Source organism: Drosophila rhopaloa, unplaced genomic scaffold, assembly GCF_018152115.1.
Source record: "Drosophila rhopaloa isolate 14029-0021.01 unplaced genomic scaffold, ASM1815211v1 contig_167, whole genome shotgun sequence".
Lineage (NCBI taxonomy): Eukaryota > Metazoa > Arthropoda > Insecta > Diptera > Drosophilidae > Drosophila > Drosophila rhopaloa.
This window is the reverse complement of record NW_025335047.1, coordinates 4018817-4037609: the sequence shown is the minus strand read 5'-3', so window position 1 is coordinate 4037609 and position 18793 is coordinate 4018817. Positions and strand designations below refer to the sequence as shown.

Here is an 18793-nt window from a genome sequence, read left to right as displayed (position 1 = left end):
GAGTAATGGACTACGATTCGAGTCTTCGCTGTACTCTCCAGAAACTTTGTATTTTTAAGCAACTAAGCCGCGGTCACACTGGCGGAGAGCCGGAGCTTATCAAACAAAAAGAATTCGAGTTTACTTTTTACCGCTAACTACGATTTATTAAGAGCTCGCAGGCAGCATGGAGCAAATGGAAGTGGATGTGGACATGTCGGCCAAGCCGAGCACCTCGTCCTCGTCCGGCGGTGCCAGCAAATCACAGGATCTCACTCCGGACCAACAGGCGCAGCCCCAGGGAAACATAATGGCTGCGGCGGGCATAAGTGGCTCGGTTACCATTTCGCTGCATCCGCTGGTCATAATGAATATATCGGAGCACTGGACACGATTCCGGGCGCAGCACGGTGAGCCGCGTCAGGTGTACGGAGCCCTAATTGGCAAGCAGAAGGGTCGCAACATTGAGATCATGAACTCATTTGAACTCAAGACGGACGTCATAGGGGATGAAACGGTGATCAACAAGGATTACTACAACAAGAAGGAGCAACAGTACAAGCAGGTGGGTACCTGAGTATGCACACCCATTGCCAGACTAGATAATCCCCTATGTGCTCCCCAGGTATTCAGCGATCTCGACTTCATAGGCTGGTACACAACGGGCGAGAATCCCACGGCTGATGACATTAAGATCCAGAAACAAATAGCCGCCATCAACGAGTGTCCCATTATGTTGCAGCTCAATCCGCTCTCCCGCAGCGTGGACCATCTCCCCTTGAAGCTCTTTGAGTCCCTGATCGATCTGGTGGACGGTGAGGCCACCATGCTGTTCGTGCCCCTCACCTACACACTGGCCACCGAGGAGGCGGAGCGCATTGGCGTGGACCATGTGGCGCGCATGACCTCGAATGAGTCCGGTGAGAAGAGCGTGGTGGCCGAGCATCTGGTGGCCCAGGACAGTGCCATCAAGATGCTCAATACTCGCATCAAGATCGTGCTGCAGTACATTCGCGATGTGGAGGCCGGCAAGCTGCGGGCCAACCAGGAGATTCTGCGCGAGGCCTACGCCTTGTGCCACCGTCTGCCCGTTATGCAGGTGCCCGCCTTCCAGGAGGAGTTCTACACGCAGTGCAACGATGTGGGCCTGATCAGCTACCTGGGCACGCTGACCAAGGGCTGCAACGACATGCACCACTTTGTGAATAAGTTTAACATGCTATACGACCGCCAGGGATCCTCACGCCGTATGCGAGGCCTCTACTATTGATATGCAACCCCCCATTAAAGCCTCTGAGATAAATGTACGATGGGTGAATGCGGTTTTATTTCAGCTGCCGAGGGGCAGACTACATACGTATACGGGGGTGGCATCAAGCGATATCACTTTCTTCCTGAGCTTCCAGCTCCTCTTGCTTCGTAAATTCAATTCAGATGCACAGACAACATTTCCTAGACACTTAAATAGGTATTTTCCCAGTGGAATTAGTGGTTGTAGTCGTCCAGCTTCAGGCTGGCGGCGTACTGCTGCAGAAACTCCACCTCCAGGGGATGCATCTCCTTGGCGGGAATGATGAGTGAGTGCAGAGGACCGCCTAGATCGGTGGAGCGCATGTCGAGCAGCGTGCTGACGGCGATCTGCTGCGATTCCTGGCCCACACGGGCCAGTCCCACGCACAGGGACTGCTCGTTGAGCACTGTATTCTTCTCCAGCGAGTCCTTCTTCTCCACGATGGACAGCAGTTGGTGGGCCGCTTCCGCCACGCTCATGAAGCGCGGCGGCATGTACTCCTTGCGTTTGCGCATCAGCGACTCCGGCGTTGGCTCCTTCACCTTGATGTCCAGCAGGCACAGCGTGTGCATGTTGTGCAGGCGATTCAGCTTGATCTTGTCGTAGAAGCTGTCCGGCTTCCAGGTCTCGTCCCAGTAGGGAATCGACACGGTCTCGCCGAATTTGTACAATTGCAGGCCGCAGCACCCGACGGCGTTCATGATCGAGGCGTTGTGGATGACCTTGTAGGGGATCTTCTTCTCCTTGGCGCGCAGTATGAAGTCTGTGTGGGTGGTGGCGCCGAAGGGATCGCCCACCACGAGCAGGGCCACGTCGGATTCGCCAGCCCCTGCCAGGATCTCATCGGCTCCTTGCTCTACCAGATCTCGGTCGGCCAGCAGGAGGGGTCGTCCGTAAAACTCTTGCTGTGGGGTTTACAGAGACATGAGGGTGGGCGCTCTCCCCATACGAAAACCAATGGATACCTACCATATCCTCAAGGCTGCAGCCCAGAATCGAGGTGTACATCTCCAGGTAAACGCGACTGCACTGTTTCACTATCTCCAGACCCTTGACCGTGATGTCCTTGAGGTCGCCAAGGCCGAGGCCGATTAGGTAGAACATCCTGGGCAACTGATGCGACTGCTCGGCCACTGCAACTCCTGCCAAATGTTGTTAAAAGCGCTTTTAAATGCAGTCAACACGTGCCGTGGGGCGTTGTGTGACCGCGGCCAGAGCGCCAAAAAATCTTGCTTTCCTAGAAAGCACTAAAAAAACCTTTACAGATTTTATGGCTTATTTTGGTCTATTAAATAAATCAAATGGGTTTATATAATCGATTTTGTTAAATTGATTTTAAACTTTGAAATAAGTTAAAATAATTATTATTCCACATCAAAATATTTTGGCCAATGACCAATACTGCCATATATCTTAAAGTGCCAGAGCCATCAGTATGACCGCACTTTAAAATGGCAAAGGCGCACTTTAAAAAGACAAGGTCAATGTCCGCCAACTTCATTTAATTTTAAAAATCTTTTTCTTAAAAAAAAAAAAAGGTTATCCACTACTTAACAGATTAGATATTTGGTATTTGTTTTTCATCTCAGCTGTATGCTAAATGTGTTCAAATTAAAAACTATGTTCATCACTTACATACTCTTACACATTGCTAAGCTAGTTTAAGCTAAACAGAAACATAACACTTAATCCTAAATTTGGTCAGCCTCTGAATTAGTTATCTCTGAAATCTTGTAGGTGCATAGTTGAGGGCTATAAAGGAAAATAAATTATTAGAAAGAAATCTATTTATTACACTTACTGCCGTGAACTTACGTTGTGGTTGCTCCGCGGATAACGCAGTAGGCAATGAAACGCTCAATCTTTAAGTAATATATATCAAACAAATTGCGAGATAAACGTATACCAACTTACCATCATTTGGAAGGCCCCATATTCAGCAGATTTATCGAATGCCTTCCCGACCTGCAGGAAGTATTTGTGTATCTCGGGACCCAGGTTATTCTTCCAATCAGGACACTCCTCTCGTGAACGACGGCAGTTGATGATCAGGCTGAATGTTCGGATGAGCATATACATATCTGCATGGCGGCCACTGTCCGCCAGCTGCTGCCAGTTGATCAATTTTGCCATCTCGAAAGCCTGGCGAGCCTGTAAAATGTAGCGAAAACAATTTATAATTTATTGCTCTTTGCGAACAGTGATGGACTGGATAGAAGCATTAAAGGCTTACAGTTTCCTTGTTATCCAGATAAACTTGTACTCCTATGTACCGCCCCATTATGGTAAGCAAAAGAGCCATAGCAACATTGAGTCCTAGTCCGGAGGACTCCACAAAGGCGGGAATGGCGGCCTGCACGTCCAGAACCTTTTCCAAGCGCTCCAAACCCAGACCAGAAACGAAGTTCTCGAACAAACCAGTGGCCATGAAGATAATCTGAGAAGTTTAGGGATAAATATACAGAATAGAAGTGATAAGTGGAGAGTACTACCTCCTCTGAACTCAGGGAATCCGCCAGATGACTGACCACATCCACTAACATAAAGCGTTCCTTCGTCACCAGCATATTTTCCTTTTCGTATGTTATCATCATAATGGACAGGCTAAACAGATCCAATAGCTGTTCCAGATGCAGCACCAGCTTCCCTGATAAGGTGACTACAAATCGATCCAGTAACTAAGTTAATATGGAATATGGTATAGTTTAGTAACAATAAATAGGTTTAAACTAAGTTATTAAAGAGTTACCCGCTTTGCCTCTGTGATTTCACTTGTGTAGGGAAACAAGTCCTTGATAGACGATTTCTTCAGAAAGGTCTGGATGTCTTCATGGTTGTAGCCCAGACGCACTTCGTCTTCCTCCAGCATGTTCAAGGATGTCACAGATACGTTCATTATTTATTGGCGGCAAAATAAATGCGCAAAAAATAAAGAAACAAAATAAGAAAATTAAAGAGTGACCAAGCTATGAAAAACTTTTACACTAAAGTATACCAAAATATGACAAAAATATATACCATTATCTTGTTTTTCGACGTTTAACAACACTTATTATTGTTCTTGCTCCACGTGCGGTGCCTTTGGAGATTTTATACTTGTATCGCTTTTATTACTTAATTTAGTTAATAAATACAATTCAATATGCCGCCTGTTAAAAAACCCAAGCCCCAGAAGATCGAGAAGCAGGCCACACCCAAGAAAGCTTTAGAGAAAGCCAAGGAGGTGGTTTCGGGACAGGTAAGACCCTACAAAAACAACTGTCTCCGCGGATGATAACCGTAAACTGCATCCATTTTAGCTCAAGAAAAAAGTGGCCAAGGCCAAGCCCCAAAAGGTAAAGGGTCCGGAACGCGGCGTGGTCATCGTGAAGCACCTGCCCCACGGATTCTTCGAGCAGCAGTTGCGCCAGTACTTCCGACAGTTCGGCCGGGTGCTTCGCGTCCGTTTGGCCCGATCCATTCGCACCGGAAACAGCAAGGGCTACGCCTTCGTGGAGTTCGAGTATCCGGAGGTGGCCAAGGTGGCCGCCGACACCATGGACAACTACCTCATGTTCCAGAAGGTGGTTAAGGCATCGTACATTCCGCCGGAGAAGCAGGTCTTCAACTATTTCAGAACCTCTCTGAAGAAGGTCAAGAACAAGGTGAGTCCGGATAAGAAATACATTTACTTTGTAATCTCTAAACCAAACATACACCCTTTTTAGGCCGGCAAGGAAATCTACGTGTCGGAGTTGACCAAAGCCACGCAGCGCAGCGTCAAGAAGCAGAACAATTGGGATGAGTCCGCTTGCCAGAAGCGCACTGTGGCCAATATCAACAAGATTAAGAAGCTCCAGGAGAAGTACAAGGACTTGGGCATTGATTTCTCAAACTTACTGGTGGAGCCAGTCAAGAAGACAAAGAAATCGCCAGAGGCAGAGGCCACTGAGCCATCTACGAGCCAGGCAGCAGCCAAGACAGCTGGCAAGAAACAGAAGCAGGCGAAGAAGGAGCCTAAGCTTGAGGATTTGCTGGGCAACACCATCAACGAGGACTCCGACGATGAGGACTACGTGGACGCATCGGATAATGAATCTGAGCTTGAGTTCGATGAGGAGGACGCTAGCGATGACAGCGACGAAGAGGAGGATCTGCCGCCACCGCCCAAGAAGAAAGCAAGCAAGGCGAGCCTGACTGATAAACTGAAGCGCAAGCCCGGCACTGGCGGTGTGCAGAAGAAGAAACCCGCTCCGGTTGTCAAGAGCAACAAGAATGCTGCCACCCAGAAGCTGCAGCTGGCCGCAGCCAAGTCGCTGGCCAAACCCCTGCCCAAGGGAAAGGCCAAGAAGTCTAAGAAGTAGCTTAAAATACCTTTACTATAGTTGTTAAGTAAGCAAAACATTTTGTAAGATGAATTGTGTTAAAATATGTCCTTGTACAAACTAAAATTGTGTTTTGGTGACGCTTTCGTTCTGTTCCTCCAGTTTGATGCGTTTGCACTTCATTCGGCGATTCTGAAACCACACCTTCACCTGGCGTTCCGTCAGCTCCAGAGCCACTGCGATCTCGTAGCGACGCAGACGTGTCAGGTAGTTGGAGTAGCAGAACTCTGATTCCAGCTCTTTAAGTTGCGATTTTGTGAAAGCTGTGCGTTCTTTCCGATTCGATGTTGTTGATCGGAGCTTTTGCGTTTGTTTTGGCACATCGTGACCATCAGTTTCCCCAGTTTGTAACCATTGATCGGTGGATTCGGTACACCAATTAGCCTCAATTTTATTGTAATCCACATAGGCTGATGTCACACTTTGGCTGTATCCATAACTGCAGTCCGTGTATCCTTTAGTTTGATTAAGCCACGATTTTGTTATATCCTCGTAGTAGCAGGACTCGTACTCTGCGTTCGCGTGGGAGTTCTTCATTCCGGATCTCTTCGGTTGTAGGGCTAAACTAATACTGAGATCTCGGATTCGAGAGAGTCGCTTTTTAAGGAAGACACAGAGTGTGCCAGTACAATCTGCTAATTCACTTAGCCGCAAATGATGTGCTGCTGATATGATAATTGTGCGCAACATCTGGATACACAAGCCCCGAATCGTCGCGAGTATGAGTGGTTATGACACCCACAGATCGGCTTGTTGTCTTTGCCTACGAACTGTTGTCACAACAAACCCGAATCCGATCCCCCGTCGTCCGGTCAGAAACGGAAGTGGATGCAGGACGGCCAGATATTGCCATGAGTCAAGTGCTTTGTGCCACCAACTGCGGGTGGCTATAAAATTTAAATAGACAACCGTCGGCAGGTCGTAAAGCCGAGTCGGAGATTCATATGAAAGTCGCAATTGCACGCACTCTTAAAACTGATGTAGTGCATTACTAGCGGCTATTGAGCGTAGATCCACGGATTCCCAGTCCAAAGTGGAGTTTGATATCATAATTACAGGGCGAATCAGCGCGTAGCTCACAAATGGGAGACGGAAAAATAAGCATAAAATTATCATTTAGACAGATTCGACTTATGATTTTTATAAAACTAAAAACATATTTCAGAAGTAAATTAAACCACAATCATTTAGAGGTGTACCACTTTGAATGTCTGTAATAAAAGTTATGGCCTTAGAAGTGCAGACTTTAGGTCACTTTTCTGCAAAGCCATTTTTCGAAAATTCGGAAAGGGGTAAAAATGACGAAAAATCGACCCCAAAATACAAACCAAGTTGAGAACACAGTTTTTTAGAGGACTAAGCCACAATCAATTAGAGGTATGCCACATTTAAATCGGATGCCTGCAAGAAAAGTTATGGGCTTAGAAGTGCAGGTTTTAGGTCACTTTTCTGCACAGCCATTTTTCGAAAATTCGGAAAGGGGTAACACTGTAAAAATGACGAAAAATCGACCCCAAAATACAAACCAAGTTGAGTATACAGATTTTTAGAGAATTAAACCACAAATATTTAGAGGTATGCCACTCTGAAATCGGATGTCTGTAAGAAAAGTTATGGGCTGAGAAGTGCAGACTTTAGGTCACTTTTCTGCAAAGCCATTTTTCGAGAATTTGGAAAGGGGTAACACCATTAAAATGACGTAAAATCGACCAAAAATTACAAGCCAATCTAAGAACACAGTTTTTTAGATAATTAAACCACAATCATTTAGAAGTATGCCATTTTGAAATCGGATGGCTGTAAGAAAAGTTATGGCCTTAGAAGTGCAGGTTTTAGGTCACTTTTCTGCAAAGCCATTTTTCGAGAATTTGGAAAGGGGTAACACCATTAAATTGACGTAAAATCGACCAAAAATTACAAGCCAATCTAAGAACACAGTTTTTTTAGAGAATTAAACCACAATCATTTAGAAGTATGCCATTTTGAAATCGGATGGCTGTAAGAAAAGTTATGGCCTTAGAAGTGCAGGTTTTAGGTCACTTTTCTGCAAAGCCAGTTTTCGAGAATTTGGAAAGGGGTAATACCATTAAAATGACGTAAAATCGACCAAAAATTACAAGCTAATCTAAGAACACAGTTTTTTAGAGGACTAAACCACAATCATTTAGAGGTATGCCACATTGAAATCGGATGTCTGTAAGAAAAGCTATGGCCTTAGAAGTGCAGGTTTTAGGTCACTTTTCTGCAAAGCCATTTTTCGAGAATTTGGAAAGGGGTAACACCATTAAATTGACGTAAAATCGACCAAAAATTACAAGCCAATCTAAGAACACAGTTTTTTTAGAGAATTAAACCACAATCATTTAGAAGTATGCCATTTTGAAATCGGCTGACTGTAAGAAAAGTTATGGCCTTAGAAGTGCAGGTTTTAGGTCACTTTTCTGCAAAGCCATTTTTCGAGAATTTGGAAAGGGTAACACCATTAAAATGACGTAAAATCGACCAAAAATTACAAGCCAATCTAAGAACACAGTTTTTTAGATAATTAAACCACAATCATTTAGAAGTATGCCATTTTGAAATCGGATGGCTGTAAGAAAAGGTATGGCCTTAGAAGTGCAGGTTTTAGGTCACTTTTCTGCAAAGCCATTTTTCGAGAATTTGGAAATGGAAATGACGTAAAATCGACCAAAAATTACAGGCCAATCTAAGAACACAGTTTTTTAGAGAATTAAACCACAATCATTTAGAAGTATGCCATTTTGAAATCGGATGACTGTAAAAAAGTTATGGCCTTAGAAGTGCAGGTTTTAGGTCACTTTTCTGCAAAGCCATTTTTCGAGAATTTGGAAAGGGGTAACACCATTAAATTGACGTAAAATCGACCAAAAATTACAAGCCAATCTACGAACACAGTTTTTTTAGAGAATTAAACCACAATCATTTAGAAGTATGCCATTTTGAAATCGGATGGCTGTAAGAAAAGTTATGGCCTTAGAAGTGCAGGTTTTAGGTCACTTTTCTGCAAAGCCAGTTTTCGAGAATTTGGAAAGGGGTAACACCATTAAAATGACGTAAAATCGACCAAAAATTACAGGCCAATCTAAGAACACAGATTTTTAGAGAATTAAACCACAATCATTTAGAAGTATGCCATTTTGAAATCGGATGACTGTAAGAAAAGTTATGGCCTTAGAAGTGCAGGTTTTAGGTAACTATTCTGCAAAGCCAGTTTTCGAGAATTTGGAAAGGGGTAATACCATTAAAATGACGTAAAATCGACCAAAAATTACAAGCTAATCTAAGAACACAGTTTTTTAGAGGACTAAACCACAATCATTTAGAGGTATGCCACATTGAAATCGGATGTCTGTAAGAAAAGCTATGGCCTTAGAAGTGCAGGTCTTAGGTCACTTTTCTGCAAAGCCATTTTTCGAGAATTTGGAAAGGGGTAACACCATTAAATTGACGTAAAATCGACCAAAAATTACAAGCCAATCTAAGAACACAGTTTTTTTAGAGAATTAAACCACAATCATTTAGAAGTATGCCATTTTGAAATCGGCTGACTGTAAGAAAAGTTATGGCCTTAGAAGTGCAGGTTTTAGGTCACTTTTCAGCAAAGCCAGTTTTCGAGAATTTGGAAAGGGGTAACACCATTAAAATGACGTAAAATCGACCAAAAATTACAAGCTAATCTAAGAACACAGTTTTTTAGAGGACTAAACCACAATCATTTAGAGGTATGCCACATTGAAATCGGATGTCTGTAAGAAAAGCTATGGCCTTAGAAGTGCAGGTTTTAGGTCACTTTTCTGCAAAGCCATTTTTCGAGAATTTGGAAAGGGGTAACACCATTAAATTGACGTAAAATCGACCAAAAATTACAAGCCAATCTAAGAACACAGTTTTTTTAGAGAATTAAACCACAATCATTTAGAAGTATGCCATTTTGAAATCGGCTGACTGTAAGAAAAGTTATGGCCTTAGAAGTGCAGGTTTTAGGTCACTTTTCTGCAAAGCCATTTTTCGAGAATTTGGAAAGGGTAACACCATTAAAATGACGTAAAATCGACCAAAAATTACAAGCCAATCTAAGAACACAGTGTTTTAGATAATTAAACCACAATCATTTAGAAGTATGCCATTTTGAAATCGGATGGCTGTAAGAAAAGTTATGGCCTTAGAAGTGCAGGTTTTAGGTCACTTTTCTGCAAAGCCATTTTTCGAAAATTCGGAAATGGAAATGACGTAAAATCGACCAAAAATTACAGGCCAATCTAAGAACACAGTTTTTTAGAGAATTAAACCACAATCATTTAGAAGTATGCCATTTTGAAATCGGATGACTGTAAAAAAGTTATGGCCTTAGAAGTGCAGGTTTTAGGTCACTTTTCTGCAAAGCCATTTTTCGAGAATTTGGAAAGGGGTAACACCATTAAATTGACGTAAAATCGACCAAAAATTACAAGCCAATCTAAGAACACAGTTTTTTTAGAGAATTAAACCACAATCATTTAGAAGTATGCCATTTTGAAATCGGATGGCTGTAAGAAAAGTTATGGCCTTAGAAGTGCAGGTTTTAGGTCACTTTTCTGCAAAGCCAGTTTTCGAGAATTTGGAAAGGGGTAACACCATTAAAATGACGTAAAATCGACCAAAAATTACAGGCCAATCTAAGAACACAGCTTTTTAGAGAATTAAACCACAATCATTTAGAAGTATGCCATTTTGAAATCGGATGACTGTAAGAAAAGTTATGGCCTTAGAAGTGCAGGTTTTAGGTAACTTTTCTGCAAAGCCAGTTTTCGAGAATTTGGAAAGGGTAACACCATTAAAATGACGTAAAATCGACCAAAAATTACAAGCCAATCTAAGAACACAGTGTTTTAGATAATTAAACCACAATCATTTAGAAGTATGCCATTTTGAAATCGGATGGCTGTAAGAAAAGTTATGGCCTTAGAAGTGCAGGTTTTAGGTCACTTTTCTGCAAAGCCATTTTTCGAAAATTCGGAAATGGAAATGACGTAAAATCGACCAAAAATTACAGGCCAATCTAAGAACACAGTTTTTTAGAGAATTAAACCACAATCATTTAGAAGTATGCCATTTTGAAATCGGATGACTGTAAAAAAGTTATGGCCTTAGAAGTGCAGGTTTTAGGTCACTTTTCTGCAAAGCCATTTTTCGAGAATTTGGAAAGGGGTAACACCATTAAATTGACGTAAAATCGACCAAAAATTACAAGCCAATCTAAGAACACAGTTTTTTTAGAGAATTAAACCACAATCATTTAGAAGTATGCCATTTTGAAATCGGATGGCTGTAAGAAAAGTTATGGCCTTAGAAGTGCAGGTTTTAGGTCACTTTTCTGCAAAGCCAGTTTTCGAGAATTTGGAAAGGGGTAACACCATTAAAATGACGTAAAATCGACCAAAAATTACAGGCCAATCTAAGAACACAGATTTTTAGAGAATTAAACCACAATCATTTAGAGGTATGCCACTCTGAAATCGGATGTCTGTAAGAAAAGTTATGGGCTGAGAAGTGCAGACTTTAGGTCACTTTTCTGCAAAGCCATTTTTCGAGAATTTGGAAAGGGGTAACACCATTAAAATGACGTAAAATCGACCAAAAATTACAAGCCAATCTAAGAACACAGTTTTTTAGATAATTAAACCACAATCATTTAGAAGTATGCCATTTTGAAATCGGATGGCTGTAAGAAAAGTTATGGCCTTAGAAGTGCAGGTTTTAGGTCACTTTTCTGCAAAGCCATTTTTCGAGAATTTGGAAAGGGGTAACACCATTAAATTGACGTAAAATCGACCAAAAATTACAAGCCAATCTAAGAACACAGTTTTTTTAGAGAATTAAACCACAATCATTTAGAAGTATGCCATTTTGAAATCGGATGGCTGTAAGAAAAGTTATGGCCTTAGAAGTGCAGGTTTTAGGTCACTTTTCTGCAAAGCCAGTTTTCGAGAATTTGGAAAGGGGTAATACCATTAAAATGACGTAAAATCGACCAAAAATTACAAGCTAATCTAAGAACACAGTTTTTTAGAGGACTAAACCACAATCATTTAGAGGTATGCCACATTGAAATCGGATGTCTGTAAGAAAAGCTATGGCCTTAGAAGTGCAGGTTTTAGGTCACTTTTCTGCAAAGCCATTTTTCGAGAATTTGGAAAGGGGTAACACCATTAAATTGACGTAAAATCGACCAAAAATTACAAGCCAATCTAAGAACACAGTTTTTTTAGAGAATTAAACCACAATCATTTAGAAGTATGCCATTTTGAAATCGGCTGACTGTAAGAAAAGTTATGGCCTTAGAAGTGCAGGTTTTAGGTCACTTTTCTGCAAAGCCATTTTTCGAGAATTTGGAAAGGGTAACACCATTAAAATGACGTAAAATCGACCAAAAATTACAAGCCAATCTAAGAACACAGTTTTTTAGATAATTAAACCACAATCATTTAGAAGTATGCCATTTTGAAATCGGATGGCTGTAAGAAAAGGTATGGCCTTAGAAGTGCAGGTTTTAGGTCACTTTTCTGCAAAGCCATTTTTCGAGAATTTGGAAATGGAAATGACGTAAAATCGACCAAAAATTACAGGCCAATCTAAGAACACAGTTTTTTTGAGAATTAAACCACAATCATTTAGAAGTATGCCATTTTGAAATCGGATGACTGTAAAAAAGTTATGGCCTTAGAAGTGCAGGTTTTAGGTAACTTTTCTGCAAAGCCATTTTTCGAGAATTTGGAAAGGGGTAACACCATTAAATTGACGTAAAATCGACCAAAAATTACAAGCCAATCTAAGAACACAGTTTTTTTAGAGAATTAAACCACAATCATTTAGAAGTATGCCATTTTGAAATCGGATGGCTGTAAGAAAAGTTATGGCCTTAGAAGTGCAGGTTTTAGGTCACTTTTCTGCAAAGCCAGTTTTCGAGAATTTGGAAAGGGGTAACACCATTAAAATGACGTAAAATCGACCAAAAATTACAGGCCAATCTAAGAACACAGATTTTTAGAGAATTAAACCACAATCATTTAGAAGTATGCCATTTTGAAATCGGATGACTGTAAGAAAAGTTATGGCCTTAGAAGTGCAGGTTTTAGGTAACTATTCTGCAAAGCCAGTTTTCGAGAATTTGGAAAGGGGTAATACCATTAAAATGACGTAAAATCGACCAAAAATTACAAGCTAATCTAAGAACACAGTTTTTGAGAGGACTAAACCACAATCATTTAGAGGTATGCCACATTGAAATCGGATGTCTGTAAGAAAAGCTATGGCCTTAGAAGTGCAGGTCTTAGGTCACTTTTCTGCAAAGCCGTTTTTCGAGAATTTGGAAAGGGGTAACACCATTAAATTGACGTAAAATCGACCAAAAATTACAAGCCAATCTAAGAACACAGTTTTTTTAGAGAATTAAACCACAATCATTTAGAAGTATGCCATTTTGAAATCGGCTGACTGTAAGAAAAGTTATGGCCTTAGAAGTGCAGGTTTTAGGTCACTTTTCAGCAAAGCCAGTTTTCGAGAATTTGGAAAGGGGTAACACCATTAAAATGACGTAAAATCGACCAAAAATTACAAGCTAATCTAAGAACACAGTTTTTTAGAGGACTAAACCACAATCATTTAGAGGTATGCCACATTGAAATCGGATGTCTGTAAGAAAAGCTATGGCCTTAGAAGTGCAGGTTTTAGGTCACTTTTCTGCAAAGCCATTTTTCGAGAATTTGGAAAGGGGTAACACCATTAAATTGACGTAAAATCGACCAAAAATTACAAGCCAATCTAAGAACACAGTTTTTTTAGAGAATTAAACCACAATCATTTAGAAGTATGCCATTTTGAAATCGGCTGACTGTAAGAAAAGTTATGGCCTTAGAAGTGCAGGTTTTAGGTCACTTTTCTGCAAAGCCATTTTTCGAGAATTTGGAAAGGGTAACACCATTAAAATGACGTAAAATCGACCAAAAATTACAAGCCAATCTAAGAACACAGTGTTTTAGATAATTAAACCACAATCATTTAGAAGTATGCCATTTTGAAATCGGATGGCTGTAAGAAAAGTTATGGCCTTAGAAGTGCAGGTTTTAGGTCACTTTTCTGCAAAGCCATTTTTCGAAAATTCGGAAATGGAAATGACGTAAAATCGACCAAAAATTACAGGCCAATCTAAGAACACAGTTTTTTAGAGAATTAAACCACAATCATTTAGAAGTATGCCATTTTGAAATCGGATGACTGTAAAAAAGTTATGGCCTTAGAAGTGCAGGTTTTAGGTCACTTTTCTGCAAAGCCATTTTTCGAGAATTTGGAAAGGGGTAACACCATTAAATTGACGTAAAATCGACCAAAAATTACAAGCCAATCTAAGAACACAGTTTTTTTAGAGAATTAAACCACAATCATTTAGAAGTATGCCATTTTGAAATCGGATGGCTGTAAGAAAAGTTATGGCCTTAGAAGTGCAGGTTTTAGGTCACTTTTCTGCAAAGCCAGTTTTCGAGAATTTGGAAAGGGGTAACACCATTAAAATGACGTAAAATCGACCAAAAATTACAGGCCAATCTAAGAACACAGCTTTTTAGAGAATTAAACCACAATCATTTAGAAGTATGCCATTTTGAAATCGGATGACTGTAAGAAAAGTTATGGCCTTAGAAGTGCAGGTTTTAGGTAACTTTTCTGCAAAGCCAGTTTTCGAGAATTTGGAAAGGGTAACACCATTAAAATGACGTAAAATCGACCAAAAATTACAAGCCAATCTAAGAACACAGTGTTTTAGATAATTAAACCACAATCATTTAGAAGTATGCCATTTTGAAATCGGATGGCTGTAAGAAAAGTTATGGCCTTAGAAGTGCAGGTTTTAGGTCACTTTTCTGCAAAGCCATTTTTCGAAAATTCGGAAATGGAAATGACGTAAAATCGACCAAAAATTACAGGCCAATCTAAGAACACAGTTTTTTAGAGAATTAAACCACAATCATTTAGAAGTATGCCATTTTGAAATCGGATGACTGTAAAAAAGTTATGGCCTTAGAAGTGCAGGTTTTAGGTCACTTTTCTGCAAAGCCATTTTTCGAGAATTTGGAAAGGGGTAACACCATTAAATTGACGTAAAATCGACCAAAAATTACAAGCCAATCTAAGAACACAGTTTTTTTAGAGAATTAAACCACAATCATTTAGAAGTATGCCATTTTGAAATCGGATGGCTGTAAGAAAAGTTATGGCCTTAGAAGTGCAGGTTTTAGGTCACTTTTCTGCAAAGCCAGTTTTCGAGAATTTGGAAAGGGGTAACACCATTAAAATGACGTAAAATCGACCAAAAATTACAGGCCAATCTAAGAACACAGCTTTTTAGAGAATTAAACCACAATCATTTAGAAGTATGCCATTTTGAAATCGGATGACTGTAAGAAAAGTTATGGCCTTAGAAGTGCAGGTTTTAGGTAACTTTTCTGCAAAGCCAGTTTTCGAGAATTTGGAAAGGGGTAATACCATTAAAATGACGTAAAATCGACCAAAAATTACAAGCTAATCTAAGAACACAGTTTTTTAGAGGACTAAACCACAATCATTTAGAGGTATGCCACATTGAAATCGGATGTCTGTAAGAAAAGCTATGGCCTTAGAAGTGCAGGTCTTAGGTCACTTTTCTGCAAAGCCATTTTTCGAGAATTTGGAAAGGGGTAACACCATTAAATTGACGTAAAATCGACCAAAAATTACAAGCCAATCTAAGAACACAGTTTTTTTAGAGAATTAAACCACAATCATTTAGAAGTATGCCATTTTGAAATCGGCTGACTGTAAGAAAAGTTATGGCCTTAGAAGTGCAGGTTTTAGGTCACTTTTCAGCAAAGCCAGTTTTCGAGAATTTGGAAAGGGGTAACACCATTAAAATGACGTAAAATCGACCAAAAATTACAAGCTAATCTAAGAATACAGTTTTTTAGAGGAGTAAACCACAATCATTTAGAGGTATGCCACATTTAAATCGGATGCCTGCAAGAAAAGTTATGGCCTTAGAAGTGCAGGTTTTAGGTCACTTTTCTGCAAAGCCATTTTTCGAAAATTCGGAAAGGGGTAACACTGTAAAAATGACGAAAAATCGACCCCAAAATACAAACCAAGTTCAGTATACAGATTTTTAGAGAATTAAACCACAAATATTTAGAGGTATGCCACTCTGAAATCGGATGTCTGTAAGAAAAGTTATGGGCTGAGAAGTGCAGACTTTAGGTCACTTTTCTGCAAAGCCATTTTTCGAGAATTTGGAAAGGGGTAACACCATTAAAATGACGTAAAATCGACCAAAAATTACAGGCCAATCTAAGAACACAGATTTTTAGAGAATTAAACCACAATCATTTAGAAGTATGCCATTTTGAAATCGGATGACTGTAAGAAAAGTTATGGCCTTAGAAGTGCAGGTTTTAGGTAACTTTTCTGCAAAGCCAGTTTTCGAGAATTTGGAAATGGAAATGACGTAAAATCGACCAAAAATTACAGGCCAATCTAAGAACACAGATTTTTAGAGAATTAAACCACAATCATTTAGAAGTATGCCATTTTGAAATCGGATGACTGTAAGAAAAGCTATGGCCTTAGAAGTGCAGGTTTTAGGTCACTTTTCTGCAAAGCCATTTTTCGAGAATTTGGAAAGGGGTAACACCATTAAATTGACGTAAAATCGACCAAAAATTACAAGCCAATCTAAGAACACAGTTTTTTTAGAGAATTAAACCACAATCATTTAGAAGTATGCCATTTTGAAATCGGCTGACTGTAAGAAAAGTTATGGCCTTAGAAGTGCAGGTTTTAGGTCACTTTTCTGCAAAGCCATTTTTCGAGAATTTGGAAAGGGTAACACCATTAAAATGACGTAAAATCGACCAAAAATTACAAGCCAATCTAAGAACACAGTTTTTTAGATAATTAAACCACAATCATTTAGAAGTATGCCATTTTGAAATCGGATGGCTGTAAGAAAAGTTATGGCCTTAGAAGTGCAGGTTTTAGGTCACTTTTCTGCAAAGCCATTTTTCGAGAATTTGGAAAGGGGTAACACCATTAAATTGACGTAAAATCGACCAAAAATTACAAGCCAATCTAAGAACACAGTTTTTTTAGAGAATTAAACCACAATCATTTAGAAGTATGCCATTTTGAAATCGGATGGCTGTAAGAAAAGTTATGGCCTTAGAAGTGCAGGTTTTAGGTCACTTTTCTGCAAAGCCAGTTTTCGAGAATTTGGAAAGGGGTAATACCATTAAAATGACGTAAAATCGACCAAAAATTACAAGCTAATCTAAGAAAACAGTTTTTTAGAGGACTAAACCACAATCATTTAGAGGTATGCCACATTGAAATCGGATGTCTGTAAGAAAAGCTATGGCCTTAGAAGTGCAGGTTTTAGGTCACTTTTCTGCAAAGCCATTTTTCGAGAATTTGGAAAGGGGTAACACCATTAAATTGACGTAAAATCGACCAAAAATTACAAGCCAATCTAAGAACACAGTTTTTTTAGAGAATTAAACCACAATCATTTAGAAGTATGCCATTTTGAAATCGGCTGACTGTAAGAAAAGTTATGGCCTTAGAAGTGCAGGTTTTAGGTCACTTTTCTGCAAAGCCATTTTTCGAGAATTTGGAAAGGGTAACACCATTAAAATGACGTAAAATCGACCAAAAATTACAAGCCAATCTAAGAACACAGTTTTTTAGATAATTAAACCACAATCATTTAGAAGTATGCCATTTTGAAATCGGATGGCTGTAAGAAAAGTTATGGCCTTAGAAGTGCAGGTTTTAGGTCACTTTTCTGCAAAGCCATTTTTCGAGAATTTGGAAATGGAAATGACGTAAAATCGACCAAAAATTACAGGCCAATCTAAGAACACAGTTTTTTAGAGAATTAAACCACAATCATTTAGAAGTATGCCATTTTGAAATCGGATGACTGTAAAAAAGTTATGGCCTTAGAAGTGCAGGTTTTAGGTCACTTTTCTGCAAAGCCATTTTTCGAGAATTTGGAAAGGGGTAACACCATTAAATTGACGTAAAATCGACCAAAAATTACAAGCCAATCTAAGAACACAGTTTTTTTAGAGAATTAAACCACAATCATTTAGAAGTATGCCATTTTGAAATCGGATGTCTGTAAGAAAAGTTATGGCCTTAGAAGTGCAGGTTTTAGGTCACTTTTCTGCAAAGCCAGTTTTCGAGAATTTGGAAAGGGGTAACACCATTAAAATGACGTAAAAGCGACCAAAAATTACAAGCCAATCTAAGAACACAGTTTTTTAGAGAATTAAACCACAATCATTTAGAAGTATGCCACATTAAAATCGGATGTCTGTAACAAAAGTTATGGCCTTAGAAGTGCAGGTTTTAGGTCACTTTTCTGCAAAGCCATTTTTCGAGAATTTGGAAAGGAGTAACACCATTAAATTGACGTAAAATCGACCAAAAATTACAAGCCAATCTAAGAACAAAGTTTTTTAGAGAATTAAACCACAATCATTTAGACTCTGAAATCGGAAGACTGTAAGAAAAGTTATGGCCTTAGAAGTGCAGGTTTTAGGTCATTTTTTGCAAAGCCATTATTCAAACATTTTTATTATTCATCGGAACCAACATAAAAATGGGTAAACAAATTGATAAACGTTAAAATGAAAAATTTTAATGCAGATTTTTAGAGAATCCCACCACAAGTCTTAGGAGGTATGTCACTTTTAAATCGGCTGAAATTTGTTAAGGATATAAACTAGGATGATTTTGAACCGAATATTTCCATTCGATATTTTAGTGTAAAACATATATCAGAGGTTTTTAAATTGCCCGCCCATCTGGTAGATCGAATTGGATCAGTGCTGGGAAGGGCACAATAAACATTCACCGCAAGTAGCTTGGACCATTTTTACATTTCTGTTAGAATCCGATGTATTTTAACATTTAGTGATGGAAAAACATTGATGACGCAAACATCGGGTTACCGTTAGAGGTGGAGAGACATTGGTGTTTTCGATGTTTTTTTTGGCGGAAAACTTCGAAGTCCTATCGATGTTTAAAAAAAATGTTATCAATTAATTAGCATTGTGTTTTCTTCACTGCTAAT

General features: G+C 39.6%; 5 protein-coding genes across 5 annotated transcripts; 2 read left to right on the top strand and 3 right to left on the bottom strand.

The window, feature by feature from the left end:
• Window positions 1-51: 51 nt before the first annotated feature.
• Window positions 52-1286, top strand: LOC108047442 (COP9 signalosome complex subunit 6). Its single transcript, XM_017127628.2, has 2 exons — window positions 52-544; window positions 605-1286. Exons 1-2 carry the CDS (start codon window positions 167-169, stop codon window positions 1247-1249), a joined length of 1023 nt encoding a protein of 340 aa, XP_016983117.1. The 5' UTR covers window positions 52-166; the 3' UTR covers window positions 1250-1286.
• LOC108047443 (diphthine methyl ester synthase) lies at window positions 1285-2487 on the bottom strand. Its single transcript, XM_017127629.2, has 2 exons — window positions 2240-2487; window positions 1285-2175 (listed from the first exon to the last, which is right to left on the bottom strand). Exons 1-2 carry the CDS (start codon window positions 2372-2374, stop codon window positions 1465-1467), a joined length of 846 nt encoding a protein of 281 aa, XP_016983118.1. The 5' UTR covers window positions 2375-2487; the 3' UTR covers window positions 1285-1464.
• A 270-nt stretch (window positions 2488-2757) lies between these two features.
• Window positions 2758-4225, bottom strand: LOC108047401. The gene is made up of 6 exons (XM_017127555.2): window positions 4020-4225; window positions 3763-3948; window positions 3504-3707; window positions 3185-3421; window positions 3086-3132; window positions 2758-3022 (listed from the first exon to the last, which is right to left on the bottom strand). Exons 1-6 carry the CDS (start codon window positions 4164-4166, stop codon window positions 2962-2964), a joined length of 882 nt encoding a protein of 293 aa, XP_016983044.1. The 5' UTR covers window positions 4167-4225; the 3' UTR covers window positions 2758-2961.
• Window positions 4226-4309: 84 nt separating this feature from the next.
• On the top strand, window positions 4310-5700 carry LOC108047447 (MKI67 FHA domain-interacting nucleolar phosphoprotein). The gene is made up of 3 exons (XM_017127635.2): window positions 4310-4508; window positions 4570-4914; window positions 4978-5700. Exons 1-3 carry the CDS (start codon window positions 4413-4415, stop codon window positions 5611-5613), a joined length of 1077 nt encoding a protein of 358 aa, XP_016983124.1. The 5' UTR covers window positions 4310-4412; the 3' UTR covers window positions 5614-5700.
• On the bottom strand, window positions 5611-6190 carry LOC108047448 (homeobox protein MOX-2). The gene has a single exon (XM_017127636.2). The coding sequence runs from the start codon at window positions 6169-6171 to the stop codon at window positions 5695-5697; it is 477 nt and encodes a 158-aa protein (XP_016983125.1). The 5' UTR covers window positions 6172-6190; the 3' UTR covers window positions 5611-5694.
• Window positions 6191-18793: the final 12603 nt, after the last annotated feature.